Source organism: Dioscorea cayenensis, chromosome 17 (assembly GCF_009730915.1).
Source record: "Dioscorea cayenensis subsp. rotundata cultivar TDr96_F1 chromosome 17, TDr96_F1_v2_PseudoChromosome.rev07_lg8_w22 25.fasta, whole genome shotgun sequence".
Taxonomy (NCBI): Eukaryota; Viridiplantae; Streptophyta; class Magnoliopsida; order Dioscoreales; family Dioscoreaceae; genus Dioscorea; species Dioscorea cayenensis.
In genome coordinates, this window is record NC_052487.1 from 1,432,482 (window position 1) to 1,448,492 (window position 16,011).

Consider the following 16,011-nt stretch of genomic DNA (forward strand, 5'->3'; position numbering starts at 1 on the left):
ACTAAAACTCAGCTATATATACAGTTGATAGTTTTATGATAAAAGTATAATGGGAATTTATATATAAATATAGAGAATAATAAAAGTGTAATAAATTTATATATAAATATAGAGATTGAGCCATTAAATTTTGAGACTTTTTAGTATAAAACTTCCAGGATAAATTCATTTATTTGCATATATATATATATATATATAAATTAAAAGAGAGAGAGCACTGTATCATATAAGGAGAGACCACTAGCTAGAAAACAAATTAACTAAAGAGCTCAAAAACTCACCTGAAGGATAAGAAACTATAATAAAACTCGGTGATATTCAAACACATGTAGTACATGCATATGCATGTACACACATATATAGATAATATTATTATTATATGAAATATACTTAGAGAGAGCACTCAATGTATCACATAATTAAACACAACCAAAGAACAACAAGCTAGCATCAGGTATGATAAAGCTAGATTTAATTTTATAGATGCATACATATATGTAAACACAACAGAGAGAGAGAGAGAGAGAGAGAGAGAGAGAATTTAAGAGAGTATAGAAACCCCATCACAATCCCACAAACCTACAAAGCCAATAACAGCAAACTCTATGAAAACCCAACAAGTAAAAATTATTAAGGAAACACTAATTATTATATAAATCTAAAACCATGCATGAAAAACTTATTAGCGTCTCTTGTTGGCAGGTTCTTTCTGGGCATTAAAGTAGACAGCAGAGACCGGAAGGCCAAGTTGATACAGAGCAGCAAAGGCACGTGTACAAAAGTTAGCCCTGGACTCCGGCGGCGCCACCGCCGGAAACGGTGACTTCTGATGGAAAAGCACAAACACGTACCTGTGAATCCCCACCGGTGGCCGTGGACCCATGTACGGTACCACCACCTCACCTGCAACATATGATCACATGCACACGTACACCATGATTAGATTAATATCAAAATTAACTTTGTAATTAGAGCTTGACACGTGTTGAGTAACACGTGTCGGAAGGATAAGTTATACAAGTAGTATGCTTCACACGTGTAAACCAACAAAGGCTGCAGCCATATCATGACAAATGAGCATGCATGCATGATCATGCATGGCTTCTCTTAATTTAATTCTCCACCAATTAATATATATATATATATAGTGTTGTTATGCAATGCATGCATGAATGCTTTGTGTAACTGTGTTTAATTACCTTGAGAGACATCTGTTCCTCCTGGAACATTAACAACCACCCTGGAACCACACAAATATATAAACCAAGTTAAAAAAAAAATTAATGGAAAACTTAAAAGGAAAGAGAAAGAGAAAGATAGGGACTGTACCAGTGAACCCATTCTCTCATGGTAGGATCACTAGGGCTAGGAGCATCAGGGTCAGTCATGACCTACAAGATCATATCCTCAAGAGATCAAATTACAAAAGATATATGATTAATGAAACCATCTATATATATATATATGCATCCATGCATGCATGACATACAAGAGTGAAGAGGTCGGTGGGGCGGCCGGAGATGTGGACGGAGGGAGGGACGGTGGTGAGGGAGGGTTTGAGTTCACAGCCATTGCTGACATGTTTGGAACCATAGTTGACAGACATGCTAGCTGTTGGCATGAACATATCAACCACCTCTCCTATCACTCTTCCCACAACTAAAGGATCTACACTGCAGGCCATGATTATTATAAGGACCAGAAGAAGAAGAAGAAGAAGAGATGGAAGGTGGCAGTGATGGTGATGATAACACTGGTATAAATAAGAGGAAGAGGAGGAGGAGGACATAATGATGATATATATGATCATATATAATGTTGTAAATTAAATAATAATATTGCATGAAAATGGGGCGGTATTTTGGTATTATTTGAGGTAATGAAGTGTGGGAGGAGGAGAGGGCAACACGTGGCTGACTGTGTGGGCGTGAGGGTTAAGCTCATGGTTGCCTTAACACGTGTCAGCTTTTCTTCTTTTGGACTTTCCTTGGCATCTATCAGTTTTATCACTTATATCATTTTTCAACTTTATTTTTAACATCTCCTCATGTAAATAAATTCCTGGTTTATAATACAATATTTATACTTCAATTAACATATGGTTAAAAGATGACAAGTAAAAAGGATTGAGAGGTAAATCATCATCAATTAATCTCCAAGGATGCATAGAGGTTGTCTCATGCTGAGCTCTGCCTTGAGACCTGGAAAGCACTCTAAATCATTGCTGGTAGCCAAAACTTTCTGCATTTCAAAAGTAGTAATTTGATCAATCAGTTGCATAAATTACAAACTCAAGTATGTCATGAGCTTCACAGGAGTTATTTGAAGAGCTTTGGAAGAAAATTTAATCATAATTTATCTTATAATTGAAAGTCTCTCAAAGAAAACAAACAAACAAAAAACTGGCAATAGAAAGTATATATGTCCCTTAACAAGTTCAAGAGATGATGCATCATTGAAGTTGTAAAAAGCAAGTCAATTACTGTAATCTGTTCAGGTTCTTGTAAGAGACAACACACAATGAAATGTAATATATATGTCATCAAATTATATCATGAATATGGAAATATTCATGGTGTTGTACACAATAGCATACTCGATTAAAAAAAAAGTTGCTATCTTCCATGTAAGCCACAAATCATCCAGAATATACTTGGGCTATTTGATATGGAATAATAATAATAATAATTCAAGCTTTATACTTGCTTAGAGAGTGAAAATTTGAGATTTGAGGCTCATCAAACTGTCCATATCCAAAGATCAAGACAAGCATAGTTCATTATCAATTTATCAGACAGCATGCCAACTGTGTGCAGAAAATTGTGTGAACTTAAAATTGGGTGTACAATCTACCTAATTTATCTAGTCAAACAGGTTTAGAATATGCAAGTATAAGTGTGTAAAATTAATTTATATAACATAAAGGGAAAAATACTCCGACAAGTTGAATGCATGTGAAAGTCTAATAAGTAATTGAGAAGAAAAGCAGTCATGAGAGAATATGTACCAAAGCTGCCAGATGAGCTTCTTGTAGCATGTTTCCATCAATCTCCAGTCTAGCTATTGGGAATTCTGGAAGATGTCCAGACTGCTTCTTTCCAAGCAAATTCCCCGGTCCACGAAGAAGAAGATCAGCCTGAGCTAGATAAAATCCATCAGATGATTTTTCGAGCACCTTCAATCGCTCAAGAGTTCCCGATGTAGAAGACAAGAAAACACATCTAGACTTCTTTGTTCCTCGTCCTACTCGACCTCTTAGTTGATGAAGTTGAGCTATACCAAATCTCTCAGCGTTCATAACAACCATCATTGATGCATCAGGAACATCAACACCGATCTCAATCACTTGAGTTGCAAGTAGAATGCAAGTCTCTCCGGTTCTGAATTTTCTTAGTGCTTCATCCTTCTGTTCACTCTTCATACGCCCATGCAAAAGCCCACACTTGTACTCTTCGAACTTCTTTGATATGGAATCAAATTCACAGGTAGCAGCACGAAGTTGGGGCAACTGTTCAGATTCTTCAATAACTGGGTATACAAGATAAACCTTTCCACCAGCCACTAATTCATCTCGCATCATCTGCAAACAAAAGGTCGTGTTAAAGATAGTTCACAGATATGAGCACTTTGATCTAATCAGAAAATTCCTACCGATTATCTAGAAACCTCAAGCTTAGATACATCAAAAAGAGAAACTAGTCGATAACTGCAAAAACAAGAAATCCTTGAAGATAGATTCATGAATTATGAGCAATTCAATAAAGTCAGCATAGTCCTTCCAAGTTCCAATCACAAACAGACATTCAAGCTTAAGGTATATCAAATATGGGGGCTAGTCAACACTGATAGTAACATCCAAAGCCCAAGCAATGCCACTAGGATTTGGAAGCAAATGACTGCTCCTTTTGCTAGCATTATTTGTTAGCACATGGACATCAAGATCTGAATGCCAAAACAATTTCACAATGTTGTGGTGGGGGCTACAAAGCTAAAGACTGATGTTGAGAGAGTCCGGAAAACACATTAAAAACAATCCATAAGAAAGAGCAACTAGCAGAATATAAACCACGCATGTGACATGAAAATTAATGAATAAGGCATGGCACACTACCATTATGAAAATGACCGAAGATTAGATACGTTTTAAAGATCTCCAGAGACAGCTTAGGGGGCAGTAAGGAACTAATAGAGGGGTTGGGGTGTAGAATTTTGTGCAAGATGGAGGTAGAGGAGTAACTACATCATTACCTGGAAGACGCTCTCAAAACCAACATCATTTCCTTCAAGAACAATTGTTTCTACAGGTGTCCTTCCAGGAGGCAAATCTGTTATCTGAGGGACACAAATACCAAACCATCAGGACAGCATAAAACCCAAATTGGCATTTTATAACTAGTGCACACAAGAAATTTAGCAAGGAAGCTCGCACAAAAATATCAGATAGTGATGGCTCCAAATGTTTTGCCGGCTGTAAACAGAAAATTTGTTGAAAATGAAGATTCTTATACCTGAGTTATAGACATATCACCATACAAGGCCAAAGCCAATGTCCTCGGAATGGGAGTTGCTGACATGGCAAGAACATGAGGAGCCATGTAAGTAGTCTCTTCACTTGATTGACCCGAACTTGCAGCATCAACCCTTAGGTTTGTGGGAATAGAATACAACTGAAACAGTAAGTATTTCAATTAACTTCCAAAGTATATTGTGTCACCTGAAGAACTCGCAGGATTAAAATTTTAGAAGAAAATAGAGAAAGGTACAAAGTTCAAACATTGACGAAATAGAAAAAGGTCAAAGTTCAATTATCAATCAAATACTATAGTGGAGTTTGATCTAGGATGATTGTTTGATGGAGGCTGAATGGTGACACAATATACAGGTCCAAGATATGCCCAGACACTTATAAAGATGATGAACCAAAATTTTAAATAAATTCTATAGAAAAGCAAGCAGTTGCATGCCAAGAGATGAGCAACTCATGCCTCTATGGTAATACACCTGAATTAAATAATGAATCCAAGGAATTAAATTAATAACAATAGAAATAACAAGTACCTTACTATTAAATCTTCCTCTTTGGATAACCCCAAATCGATGCTGTTCATCTATCACAGCAATACGAAGATTTGAAAATTCAACTTTCTCAGCAATTAGACTGTGAGTTCCAATTACAAATGAGATGTCTCCAGTCTTAATACCCTGCCTTTAGATAAAATAAAGATTCATAACAGGATCATTAAAAGATATTGAAACAACATATCCAAAATTATAAAATAGATAACATGCCTCCAAAACAGCACGTGATTGCTTTGTTGGGGTCGAACCGGTAAGCAGGGCAACAGAAGGCTTACAGACACCATCCGCCAAAGCTTGCAATAAAGAAAGCACATGCTCATAGTGCTGGATAGCAAGCAGCTCAGTTGGAACCATGAAAGCAGCCTGGTTTTGACAAAATACGTTAGCACAAGGTAAGTGGTATGGTACTTGCATGTAGTAGAGTATATATTGTACTCTTCTAATTTTAAGAACAAAATTTACACCAGAATGACTTCTAAACTTAGCCAACCTGATAACCTGATGCAATGACCTCCATACAAGCAAGGAAAGCAACCACTGTTTTACCACAGCCAACATCACCCTGAAAAGAACATAAAAACCATTATGGCTGAACCTAGTCAGAACAAAGAAGCTTGAGTAAAAATAAATATTATTAGCTTCCGCTTATAATTGCTGATCTCTAGATTATTTACATCCAAATGCAACTTCAGACATTAAAATTCAGATAACTTAAATGAGCAAGAATTAGAACTTATGTCAGCAAGAAGATTTATATTGAAGTGGAAATAGACATAAATAATCAACAAATTATTCAACATAAACTAATATTTGATGCATGCACCTGCAGGAGTCTATTCATTGGAACTGGTCTTTTAAGGTCCCAAATTATTTCTGAAACAGCATTTAATTGACTAGGAGTAAGAGAATATGGAAGAGCCTTCAACAACGTCTTTGTAAGAGGGAACCATTCCTCAACAGAAACAGCATGAAGTTCCTGGTTTTTGTACTTATTCAATAACTCTTCCTTTTCGATATGACTGCCAAGTGCTTCAAGCATTTGATATAGTCTGGCCAGCTGTAACAATGATCAATGAGTATTATCAATTTGTAGGTTAAGAGAAAGGGAAAAGAAAAAAAGGAAGAATATGTCAGTGTGTATGTCACAATGAGCCTTGCATTATGTCAACTATTTTTTCCCCTATATACTCAAGAGGCAAAAGTCAATAAACAAGAAGTTCCAAATGATGTTCCATGAAATTGTTATACAAGATTACCTGTAGGTAGAAGAATTCATCAAATATTAATCTTCTGCGAGCTAGGTCAGCTTCATCCAATGTCTTAGGGGAGTGAATTTGCATATACGCCTGTATTAGCCATAACAGAATACTAAGACAGCAGTATCTAATGACAACAATAGATAAGCTAAGTTCCAAAGATTCCTTAGGAATAAGTTCACCAAGAGCAAATCTTTAAGATGACCACAACCTTGTAGGTGAGGCCCATGAAGTATTCATGTGACTTAAAACAAAACTACTATTCCCAAAATAAAATATCACTCCAGGAGAAACCTGTCACACAAAATATAATTGCTACTATCATCAAGGAAACATTCATTCAAGCAAACAATGTAAACTTGAGAACCAAAAACTAAAATATGGGCAATTGGGTGGACCAGCACATAATCAATCCGATCCATGCTATGTTCCTGTACAATGGTTTATGGTACAACTGAGTCAATTTGTCTTGGCTTAATATTTCTCAACTGAATCGATTTGGCTTGGCTTAATGTTTCCCAACTTTGTCTAATATGACCCAAAAATGTTCACAAGAGAGTGTTCAAGTATGCACAGCCTAATCCCATCTGAATTTGTTAATGTAAGCCCAGCTGTAAAGACTGCTCTACAATTATAACTATGGGATAAAACATTGATATCATTATATTTGTGCTAGTCCGTTCTTATATGATGTGCCCAATCATAATGGATCATGGAGGTCATTTAACAATCAGCTGTGGTTTATTTCATTGAAGGCTCTATTAGAGTTAAGGGCCCATCTAGAATTGAAAATTCTCTTGGCAAGTGTTCAATCATGAAACAAAGATTGGAAAAGCACCTGTTAAAAACTAGAAAATTAAGAGATATTTCAAGTAAAAGGCAGTGAACATCAATATATTCACTCACATCATGAAGCTTTAACAAGTTGAATTCTTTAAGAATCTCATCAGGTATAGGATCAATATTGGCAGGCAATATCTTCAAAGCTCTGTGCATTGAAAACCAAAATCCATTAGGTATTTACCACATTAGATAACCATATTTTTCTTCAAAAATTATTTAGTTGAGGACTGAGAAAAAATCAGAAGTAATAAAAACAGATATTAAAGATCAATAAAAAATGAATAAAAAGGTAAAAACAGATATTAAAGATCAACAAAAAAATGAATAAAAAAGGAAAGCTGCAGATTTCAAGAAAAACTACAAAAATGTGTTCTAACCTCACTATGATGTCCCTAAAAAAGTCCGGCTTCAACCCGGCTTTAGAAGGATAAAGAGGATAAGGCCTGCACTCCAAATGGGCATGCTTTTCTTCTTCATCTTCAAGAATGTCAATATTGTACTCCCTCATTTCATAATGGTTTTTCAATTTCATTTTCTTGACCTGCAACATTAATCACAATAAAATCAACATTCCATATGGCAGATAAATGCATTCAACACTAGCCCCTAAACTACAAACTACATCAAGAGATAAACTGCAAACTAACATCTAATAAGCTAAAATACTCTAATATATTTATAGATGTTTGTAGCAACAATATGTAGATTCAATGTTAACCGACCAAGCGAATCAGAGACAAATTATAGTAAAACATACAAGCGTCACAAAAATATATCATAATAGCCCATTAAGTGTTAGGCTAGATTCACTTCAGATTCGTTATTGTATGTATATCAAAGTTCTGTGCAATGACTAATGCGGAGAAAGTGGAGCACCTGGGGAAAAACAAAACAAATGCACGCACCTTACCACTGACACATACACAATCTCCCTCTTCATACTTTGACTGTATGCTCATAAGAAAAGGTTGATATGTAAAACGGGTACCACGGAAGAACTTCTTCAAATGTAAATAAATAATCTTTTTTCCTCCATTGTCACAATCATTGCACATAAATTCAGAATTTGTTTCATTGTTTACAAACTCACATTGTACAACCACCTCCAGGAATGAGAATGAATAACCAGCTCTGATTGCCCTGAGAGACAGCAGTGTCTCAAGTTAACTCACAACATTAATTAAAAAAAGTCACACACACATTCTGTTCAAATGACTTCGGAAAGAAATTGCTTGCCAGAAAGAAACAAACAAACAAAAATTGGATCATAGCCCTACAATCGTAACCATATCCATAAAAGACTGGTGATTACCTGGATGATATAATCCTGCCAACAAAAATTAGATAGGCATTATCATCTACAGCACCATAGGCATTTTGTAAATCAGCATAGTTTCGGGGAAAGTGATGAAGCAACTTCCGCACCTATACAGAAATAAAATCATGGTATTTCTATCTTTTTGATAAAATCAATAAACAATCTTCTCTGCAATTTTATAGGTATCCCACCGTGTGGAAACCACAATCTTCAAGTTGGCGGCACTGCTTACTGGTTGTACCAGGTATAGATTTAACAGTTTTGTCTAATGTTATCTCAGTAGACAATCCTTGCAATGATTCACTGCCCACAGTCATCATGAGAGATTTCTCAGTAGCAACTCTGTTTTCTAGTTTCACATCACCATTTGAATGTTCTGCTGGAGAATTATAAGAAAACTTATAAGAACCCTTTACGTTGGATTGGGATGCTCTATTTTCAGATGATGAGGAAAAGAACTGCCATGTTTCATTAATTTGATCATAGTTTGTCCCCACCGTGCCCAGAGAATCAGGAATTTCAGGTAGTAAAGGACTAAAATTTTCATGCTGAGCCGGAACCTCATTATACAATTCAACCAGGGAGGAATCACCCAACATGATAGAAGGAAATCTAGCACAAGCCAGTCTAAGATCCAATTCACCACTTACATCTTCTAGATCAATATCAGATTCTCTCTTAAGATCTTGTTCAATCAAATCCTGAATGTTATTGTATCCCATTAAAGCTAAAACCTGAAAGTTAGCAACAATAAAATAAATTTATATAAACTTCATTCCAAAGTGATAAATGCCCACATATACAAACTTTGCAAAATTTGTCATGTTAGCATGGATAGTCAAATGCTTCTTAACAAAATATAATAATACTCTTTGCACCATCATAATAAGATATTGAAAATCTTATAGATGTTAATAAATAAAAAATTACAACCATTTGGCATATTGCTGATGAGCAAAAATAAAATGAGTAACTCCACTAATTGCTTTCTAAAATCACGTGGTCAAGCACAAAACTACAGTAGTAATATCTGATCAGTCTGATCAACTAGATCATATAATACCACTTTATATGTTCTGATAAAAATAAGAAAGATAAACACATATTCCCAGACAGAAAATTAGAATCTATACATATGCCCCTACCTTGTTCAAAAATTTTGTCCTCTCAGACACACTTGCTGTGCTATAACCACCAACTTCCTCCAACAGCTTTTGAGCAGATGAACAATTTGACTTGGAACACCATTTCAGCAGTTGGGAGTGGAGAAGGTTACTGAACCTGCAAGCAGAGCTCAATGTACAATACAAAACTCCAAACCTAAATGTCCAGCAGAACAACAAATATGCTAGCATTAGCTGCACTATTACCTCATTGTTCTAAAGAATGTGTTGCTGTATCCTTTCTCAACTTCACTATAAATCGCACTTCTTAGATGACTCTCATTTAAACCCTAAAAAAAAAAAGACATTTTTCAAAACCAACAACTCTTAAAAAAAAATTAAGGAAAATTTTTCAGAAAATAGAGCTTATCAGACCAAGAAGGGCAATACCTGATAGCACGAACACACCAGTGAGAAGGCCCGTGCCATTAGGGAAAACTTTCATGGAATTCATACCATGCCTTAAACCCTAGAGCCTGTGAATCACAAATAAAAAAAAGGAAAAAATGTAATATTCACCTCAGGCATCCAAAGTAGTTCAAAAAAATATATTTTAAAAAAAAAAACCTCAAAAAGGGAATCAAAAAGTTCATAAAAAATCAAGAAAAACAAGAATTGTACACAATATTCATGAAGGAACACACATCATACCTTAAACCCTAGGATACAAAAACCACTAATAACACAATATATTCATCTAATGCATCGAAAAAAAATTACAAAAATCAAAGAAAAACAAGAAATGCATCAAAAACCCAAGTAGTTCAATGCAGGAAGTATCAAAAGAAGTACAAATCGAATCGAAAGAAGAGAAGAGAGCATTCACGGAATTACCGAGCTAAGGATTGCTCGTAGATGAAGAAAGAGCCGAGCTTGTTGAATCGCGGGGAAGTATTTCTGGGAAGCAAGAGCTCTTATCTCGAATTCTCAGTTGAACGAGTGATGATCTTGATGCATTATGGACGGTTGATTAAAAGGACTGTTTGATGAGAAACCTAGAGCTGCCAGTTGTTCTTTGTGATTCGCACGCTAGATTTCAACCGTCCGATGCAAACACCAGAAATTTGATTTATTAGTTCTTCATGTAACCAAAATTCAGATAATCAGGGGCTAGGGTTCTCTCTCTGTTGTGGCCTGGGAGGAGGCCGTTGTTCCTCTTGTTGTCTGTTGTAGTGTTTTGTTGTTTTGATTTTGAGCTGGGGTATCACATCTAGTAGTTTTTCATTTTCTGTTTTCTTCACCCATCGGGGGAGATTTGTTATTTCTGGTTTTTTTCATTAATTTGAAGTGGTTTATCCACCTTTTTAAAAAAAAATTAATAAAATAATAATAATAAAATTTTGAGGTAGTGAAAATGTAAGTGATTATAGTACTTTGTTTATGGTGCAAAATGAGATTAAAAAAAAAAACAATTCTTCTGTGTGGGTTTTAGATAGTGGAACCTCAAGTCATGACAGGAAATAGAGAGTTGTTTATCAGTTAGATGGAAATGTCCAACATAAGTTTTTTTTTTTTTAAATGAATAAACCACATACATTAAAAAAGGAGTGTCAACAAAACAAAACACCAGAGAGGAGTGCCAACAGTCAAACACACCAGAAGTGGGAGAAGCAAAACAAAACACAGGACACAGCAAGACCACAACAAGAAAAAAAATTGATGTATGTGCAAACATAAATTAGGCTTAGGAATGATAAAGAAATTGATGTATGTGGTAGTGGATTTGTTGCAGTAAATTTTCAAGGAGAAGGGATTAAATTAATCCATGGGGTTAAATATGTACCAAAGTCGGCACATAATTTATTGAGTGTGGGACAGTTGATTGACAATTGGTTCAATATGAACTTTAGCAATTGTGGATGCGGTATAGAAAATGCATAAACAGATGTGCAGGTGTTACATGTTCAGAGGAATTAGAACAATTTATTTTCTGTGAAGTTTTCTAAAGATGAGCAAATTAATGTGGCAATGTTAGTTGATGATAACATACATAACATATATACATATAACAGAATTATCTTTATTTTGGCATAGATGGTTTGGTCACTTGAATTTTCAAGGTTTGCAAATTCTTCATGGACAAAATATAGTTGTTGGTCTTCCAAGCTAGTATGAAAAAATTACAAAATTGTGAAGCTTGCATCTTTGGAAATTAAACTATCAAGATTGCCATTTTCATCGGGAAGTCACGGAGAGCAAAACATAAATTGGTTATATATATATATATATATTACAACATAATTAATTTAAAAATTAAATTCATTGGTCTGGTTTTGGTTCTAACGTATTAGAAAAAATCAATTAATTTGTAAATCAAAGTTTCAGGTCTGGTCTTGATCCGGTTTTTTTAAAATGTTTTTAATTCAAAAATGATTAAAATTCATGGGCATAGGTCATTACTTCGAGCGCACCCATCCCTTAGTTAAAATATAAACTTGAAAAATTATATATATATATATATATGATTTCAGAATTTCGCAACTATACACTGTAACCCATTTTTTAGATTTTATAGGGTATAATTATTGTTTAAAAAAACCATATTTTGGATTTTTATTGAACCCAAACACTTTATAATATTTTGATTTTTTTTTTTTGAGAAAGGGGACAAGCGCGGATACTCAGGGACGAACATGTGTGGGAGCCGCGCTTACCATCGAACCGTGTCCTCACCTTACGCGAGATGGGGATTGAACTCGGGGAGCCACGCTCGACACTCGAGACGAACACCCTATGCAAAGGACCCAATGCCAATACACCAAATAGTCGTTGGCTAATATTTTGAAATTTGTAACTGGTGCATAAAATTTATTTTAAAAATTATAAACAAGTAACCAGGTGTTACCTTGTTCCTCGCTCACGTCTGCGTATTATGTAAGTTCATAGACTACGTACGAAGACCAATCTCTCATTCTTCATTGAAAACATCAATCCAAACTGCGCGACACGCTTGAGGTTCCCCCCAACAAACCATTGGACTATCTCTATATATACCTTGGTGTTTCCATTAGCGAAGCTCATAGCCTTTCAGTTCAGTAAGCCATTACCTCTTTTAATCAAGAAGCACATGGCATTCATGGAATCCAACAAGTTCTCATTGTTGGCCTTGTTAGTTCTTGGTGTTTATGTTTCGGTGACCGCATCTCGGGCGCTGAATGAGGCATCTATGTCTGATAAACATAAGCAGTGGATGCTTGAGCATGGTCGGACATACAAAGACGTCGCTGAGACGCAGCATCGCTTCGAGATATTCAAGAAGAACGTTGAGTTTATTGACTCATTTAACGCCGGGGATCACAAGTTTAAGCTTGGCCCAAACCTGTTTGCCGACCTAACCAATGAGGAGTTTAGAGCCATGTACAATGGCTTTAGACTTTCTTCCACTGATAGCAGCAAGGCAAAGAGTTCTTTTAAGTATGAGAACTCCACTGATGTGCCTGAGTCTATGGATTGGAGGACCAAAGGAGCTGTCACTCATGTTAAGAACCAAGGCCAATGCGGTAGGTTCCAATAGATGCACTTGTTTAAGAGAACAAATTAGAGTCATTAATTAAAGCATAACTATGCTGAAATATTATACTAACATGTCTAGTACAACGCATTGTATCAAATAAAAATTTCTTTTAATTGTCATACATCCTCATTCAATTGTATTTTATGTATATAGGTTGTTGTTGGGCATTCTCTGCTGTGGCTGCCATGGAAGGAGTCACAAAGCTCAGTACAGATAACTTGATCTCCCTTTCTGAACAAGAGGTTGTCGATTGTGATGTCGATGAGGAGGACAACGGATGCCATGGTGGCTGGCCGAGTGGTGCCTTTAAGTTCATCATTAAGAATGGTGGACTCACTACTGAAACAAACTATCCTTATACAGAAACTCAAGGCACCTGCAACATAGAGAAAGCAACTTCACATGCAGCCCAAATTAGCGGCTATGAGGATGTGCCTGCAAACAATGAGGCGGCACTCCTTATGGCCGTAGCTAATCAGCCAGTCTCTGTTGCCATTAATGGCGGTGGCTATGCCTTCCAGTTATACTCCAACGGTGTATTCTCCGGTCCTTGTGGATTTAAACTAGATCACGCTGTCACCGCAGTTGGCTATGGGCAAGATAGTGATGGGACAAAGTATTGGTTGGTCAAAAACTCATGGGGAGAATCATGGGGTGAGAATGGATACATAAGGATGGAAAGGGATGTTGGATATGATCAAGGTCTTTGTGGCATTGCCATGCACGCATCGTACCCTACTGCTTGAAGACATTAACAAGTTCCGAGTCTCTTTTAATTTTATCTTTGAGTTGTGTTCTTTTAATTTTTGAGTTGTGTTCGTATTGTAGTCATAGGCATAATATTGAGACTGTGATGTTCAATAAGCATATATGTGGTGTATGCCGAAAGTATATGTAGGCACACACACACGCATTCAATATACTCACAATTGGCTTCTAAATCAATAAAGCTAGCAATGCAGGTGTTTCATGTTAACTTTTTTTGTTTTTATTATTTTTATTTTTTATTGTATCCATTTTAGCAATCAGTTTTATTGGTGGAAGATAAAACATATAAATTAATATTGATAGTATTGAGTGGAAACATTATTTAAAAAAAAAAAAAAATTGAATGTAAGTTACCCTTAACCAAAGCCTTCCAAAGTATCAGTTGCAGCAGGAAGGCTGGAGTTGTTAGAGTAAAGAAAAAAAAAGTACACAGATTATAAGAGGAATGCAAAGACTTCTTTGAATTGATAGCAGATACTTTTTTTCACTGAATACAACAACATATATATAATGAAGATGACACCGTTTCATGCAAAGAATGAAACTTACAACAATGTGACACGTAACAATAACTACCAATTAATAAAACAAGGTAACCACGAACTGCATGTAACCATGATAACTACCTCCACGTTGGATGCCACCGATTCATCATCTTCAATCAACTTCAACAGGAGTAATGAGTTGGTGTGCCTGGCGAGCGCATATGCAAACTTGACTTGAGCTCAACGCTTGCTCGGCCATCACTCTAGAACAAAGTGAAGGTTGCGGTGTTTGTGTTTGCCGTGATTTTGACTCTTAACCAGATAAACTTGACAATCTCTCTTGTCCAAATTAAGGGCTGTTTGCTAGCTATATAAAACTTGAAGATTTAACCAAAATTATCTTGACCATTATTAATGTTGATGGAAACTCAGTCTTCGGTGATCGACTTTGAGCCTTGACGAAAATAACCTAACCTTTGGCACTCAGTTTCTAACCAAAGTCTACCGTCATGCACCTTGCACTCCACCAAATTAAGAAAAGTTCAGGGATGCGCACAAGCCTCACTAGTGCAAGTGGGGGCAGGGCCTATGCACACAACCACCGCTCACATCTCCCAGAAATGTGCCATCAGCCGAAAATCGAACTCTCACTACTTGGTGAAGAGCTCTATCGACGACCCGTATACCAATAGACCATTTGATCATTGGCATTGAGTTTTGATCGTCATTGAGTACGTTTTGCTTGGCCATGTGTCTGAACTGAATAGAGTCGGTATTGACGTCAAGTCTCAAGCAATAGCCGAGTTCTTCTTCCTTATCACTTACGCCATGGATGTTGACTAAACAGAATTTGTGTTGGCCCCAAGTCTTGATCAATGTAGACCAAGAATCTTGACCAAACAAAATCTCTGTCTTTGGCATCACCAAATTAATCAAAGCTGAGTATGAGTCAACCATGAATCTTGGCCAAACAAAATCAAACTTGAATAGTAAGTAGTGATCAAAACAAAGTTTTAATTTGTTCGATCAAAGGTGTTGAATAAAGCAGTTTGACCTTGACAGACTTGTTGACAAATTAACCAGAGGTTTGACTTGGCCAAAGCTCTAGAACATAAACAATATATAATAAACCTCCATCACCAAGTCGTGGAGACCACGTGCAAACTCACTCATACAAGACAAAATGCGAATGGCCGTTGCGTTGGTGTCACACGCGCGGTTCCATGATTTGGATAGCTACTTATAATCTCCTGCATGAAGGCCTTTGGCTTGGAGAATTATAGAAGGAGAAAAAATATACCGAGAAATATTTCAAATGTATACATAAATATATATATATATATATACACACACACACGATATTTAATGCATCAGTTACAGTGTTTGTGCGTGAGATGTTATGCTTTTGATTGTTGGCCTTTTTGAGCACTCGCTTGAGCCATTATCAGCCAACACTGGTGAAGTACTTAGCCTAGAGGTAAATTCAGCTTAGCAAAGGACTTAGTAGTGCTACGGCAGGTAAATTACCACACTTGACAAAATATAATTAGACTTGAATGGGTATAATAACACTTACACTTGTGGA

At 36.2% G+C, this 16,011-nt stretch overlaps 3 protein-coding genes across 5 annotated transcripts; 1 reads left to right on the forward strand and 2 right to left on the reverse strand.

The window, feature by feature from the left end:
- Positions 1 to 465: 465 nt before the first annotated feature.
- LOC120280933 (protein MOTHER of FT and TFL1 homolog 1) lies at positions 466 to 1,684 on the reverse strand. Its single transcript, XM_039287903.1, has 4 exons — positions 1,490 to 1,684; positions 1,330 to 1,391; positions 1,200 to 1,240; positions 466 to 903 (listed from the first exon to the last, which is right to left on the reverse strand). Exons 1-4 carry the CDS (start codon positions 1,682 to 1,684, stop codon positions 683 to 685), a joined length of 519 nt encoding a protein of 172 aa, XP_039143837.1. The 3' UTR covers positions 466 to 682.
- Positions 1,685 to 2,050: 366 nt separating this feature from the next.
- On the reverse strand, positions 2,051 to 10,584 carry LOC120280597 (ATP-dependent DNA helicase homolog RECG, chloroplastic). 3 transcript variants are annotated; one of them, XM_039287473.1, is made up of 18 exons: positions 10,494 to 10,584; positions 10,050 to 10,135; positions 9,867 to 9,949; positions 9,642 to 9,777; positions 8,688 to 9,230; positions 8,491 to 8,603; positions 8,084 to 8,318; positions 7,556 to 7,719; positions 7,242 to 7,323; positions 6,336 to 6,425; positions 5,903 to 6,136; positions 5,570 to 5,641; positions 5,290 to 5,442; positions 5,059 to 5,202; positions 4,509 to 4,667; positions 4,249 to 4,332; positions 3,008 to 3,580; positions 2,051 to 2,241 (listed from the first exon to the last, which is right to left on the reverse strand). In XM_039287473.1, the coding sequence occupies exons 2-18, from the start codon at positions 10,086 to 10,088 to the stop codon at positions 2,149 to 2,151; spliced, it is 2,997 nt and encodes a 998-aa protein (XP_039143407.1). In that variant the 5' UTR covers positions 10,089 to 10,135; positions 10,494 to 10,584; the 3' UTR covers positions 2,051 to 2,148. The 3 variants fall into 3 exon arrangements, with proteins under 3 accessions (XP_039143407.1, XP_039143409.1, XP_039143408.1); XM_039287475.1 differs by lacking the exons at positions 9,867 to 9,949; positions 10,050 to 10,135; positions 10,494 to 10,584 and having other exon boundaries at positions 8,688 to 8,875; positions 9,642 to 9,663; XM_039287474.1 differs by lacking the exons at positions 9,642 to 9,777; positions 9,867 to 9,949; positions 10,050 to 10,135; positions 10,494 to 10,584 and having other exon boundaries at positions 8,688 to 8,875; positions 9,147 to 9,232.
- A 2,117-nt stretch (positions 10,585 to 12,701) lies between these two features.
- Positions 12,702 to 14,091, forward strand: LOC120281400 (senescence-specific cysteine protease SAG39-like). Its single transcript, XM_039288243.1, has 2 exons — positions 12,702 to 13,159; positions 13,327 to 14,091. Exons 1-2 carry the CDS (start codon positions 12,727 to 12,729, stop codon positions 13,917 to 13,919), a joined length of 1,026 nt encoding a protein of 341 aa, XP_039144177.1. The 5' UTR covers positions 12,702 to 12,726; the 3' UTR covers positions 13,920 to 14,091.
- Positions 14,092 to 16,011: the final 1,920 nt, after the last annotated feature.

Excerpts from the sequence above, each read along its gene's own strand:
- LOC120281400 (XM_039288243.1), top strand. The coding sequence starts at position 12,727 with ATGGCATTCATGGAATCCAACAAGTTCTCATTGTTGGCCTTGTTAGTT. Across the intron at positions 13,160-13,326 it reads TAAGAACCAAGGCCAATGCG|GTTGTTGTTGGGCATTCTCT; the intron begins GTAGGTTCCAAT and ends TTATGTATATAG.
- LOC120280597 (XM_039287473.1), bottom strand. The coding sequence starts at position 10,088 with ATGGCACGGGCCTTCTCACTGGTGTGTTCGTGCTATCAG. Across the intron at positions 8,319-8,490 it reads GGCAGGATTATATCATCCAG|GGCAATCAGAGCTGGTTATT; the intron begins GTAATCACCAGT and ends GCTGTCTCTCAG. Across the intron at positions 5,642-5,902 it reads CAATGAATAGACTCCTGCAG|GGTGATGTTGGCTGTGGTAA; the intron begins GTGCATGCATCA and ends TGTTCTTTTCAG.
- LOC120280933 (XM_039287903.1), bottom strand. The coding sequence starts at position 1,684 with ATGGCCTGCAGTGTAGATCCTTTAGTTGTGGGAAGAGTGATAGGAGAG. Across the intron at positions 1,392-1,489 it reads CCACCGACCTCTTCACTCTT|GTCATGACTGACCCTGATGC; the intron begins GTATGTCATGCA and ends ATGATCTTGTAG. Across the intron at positions 1,241-1,329 it reads ATGAGAGAATGGGTTCACTG|GGTGGTTGTTAATGTTCCAG; the intron begins GTACAGTCCCTA and ends GTGTGGTTCCAG.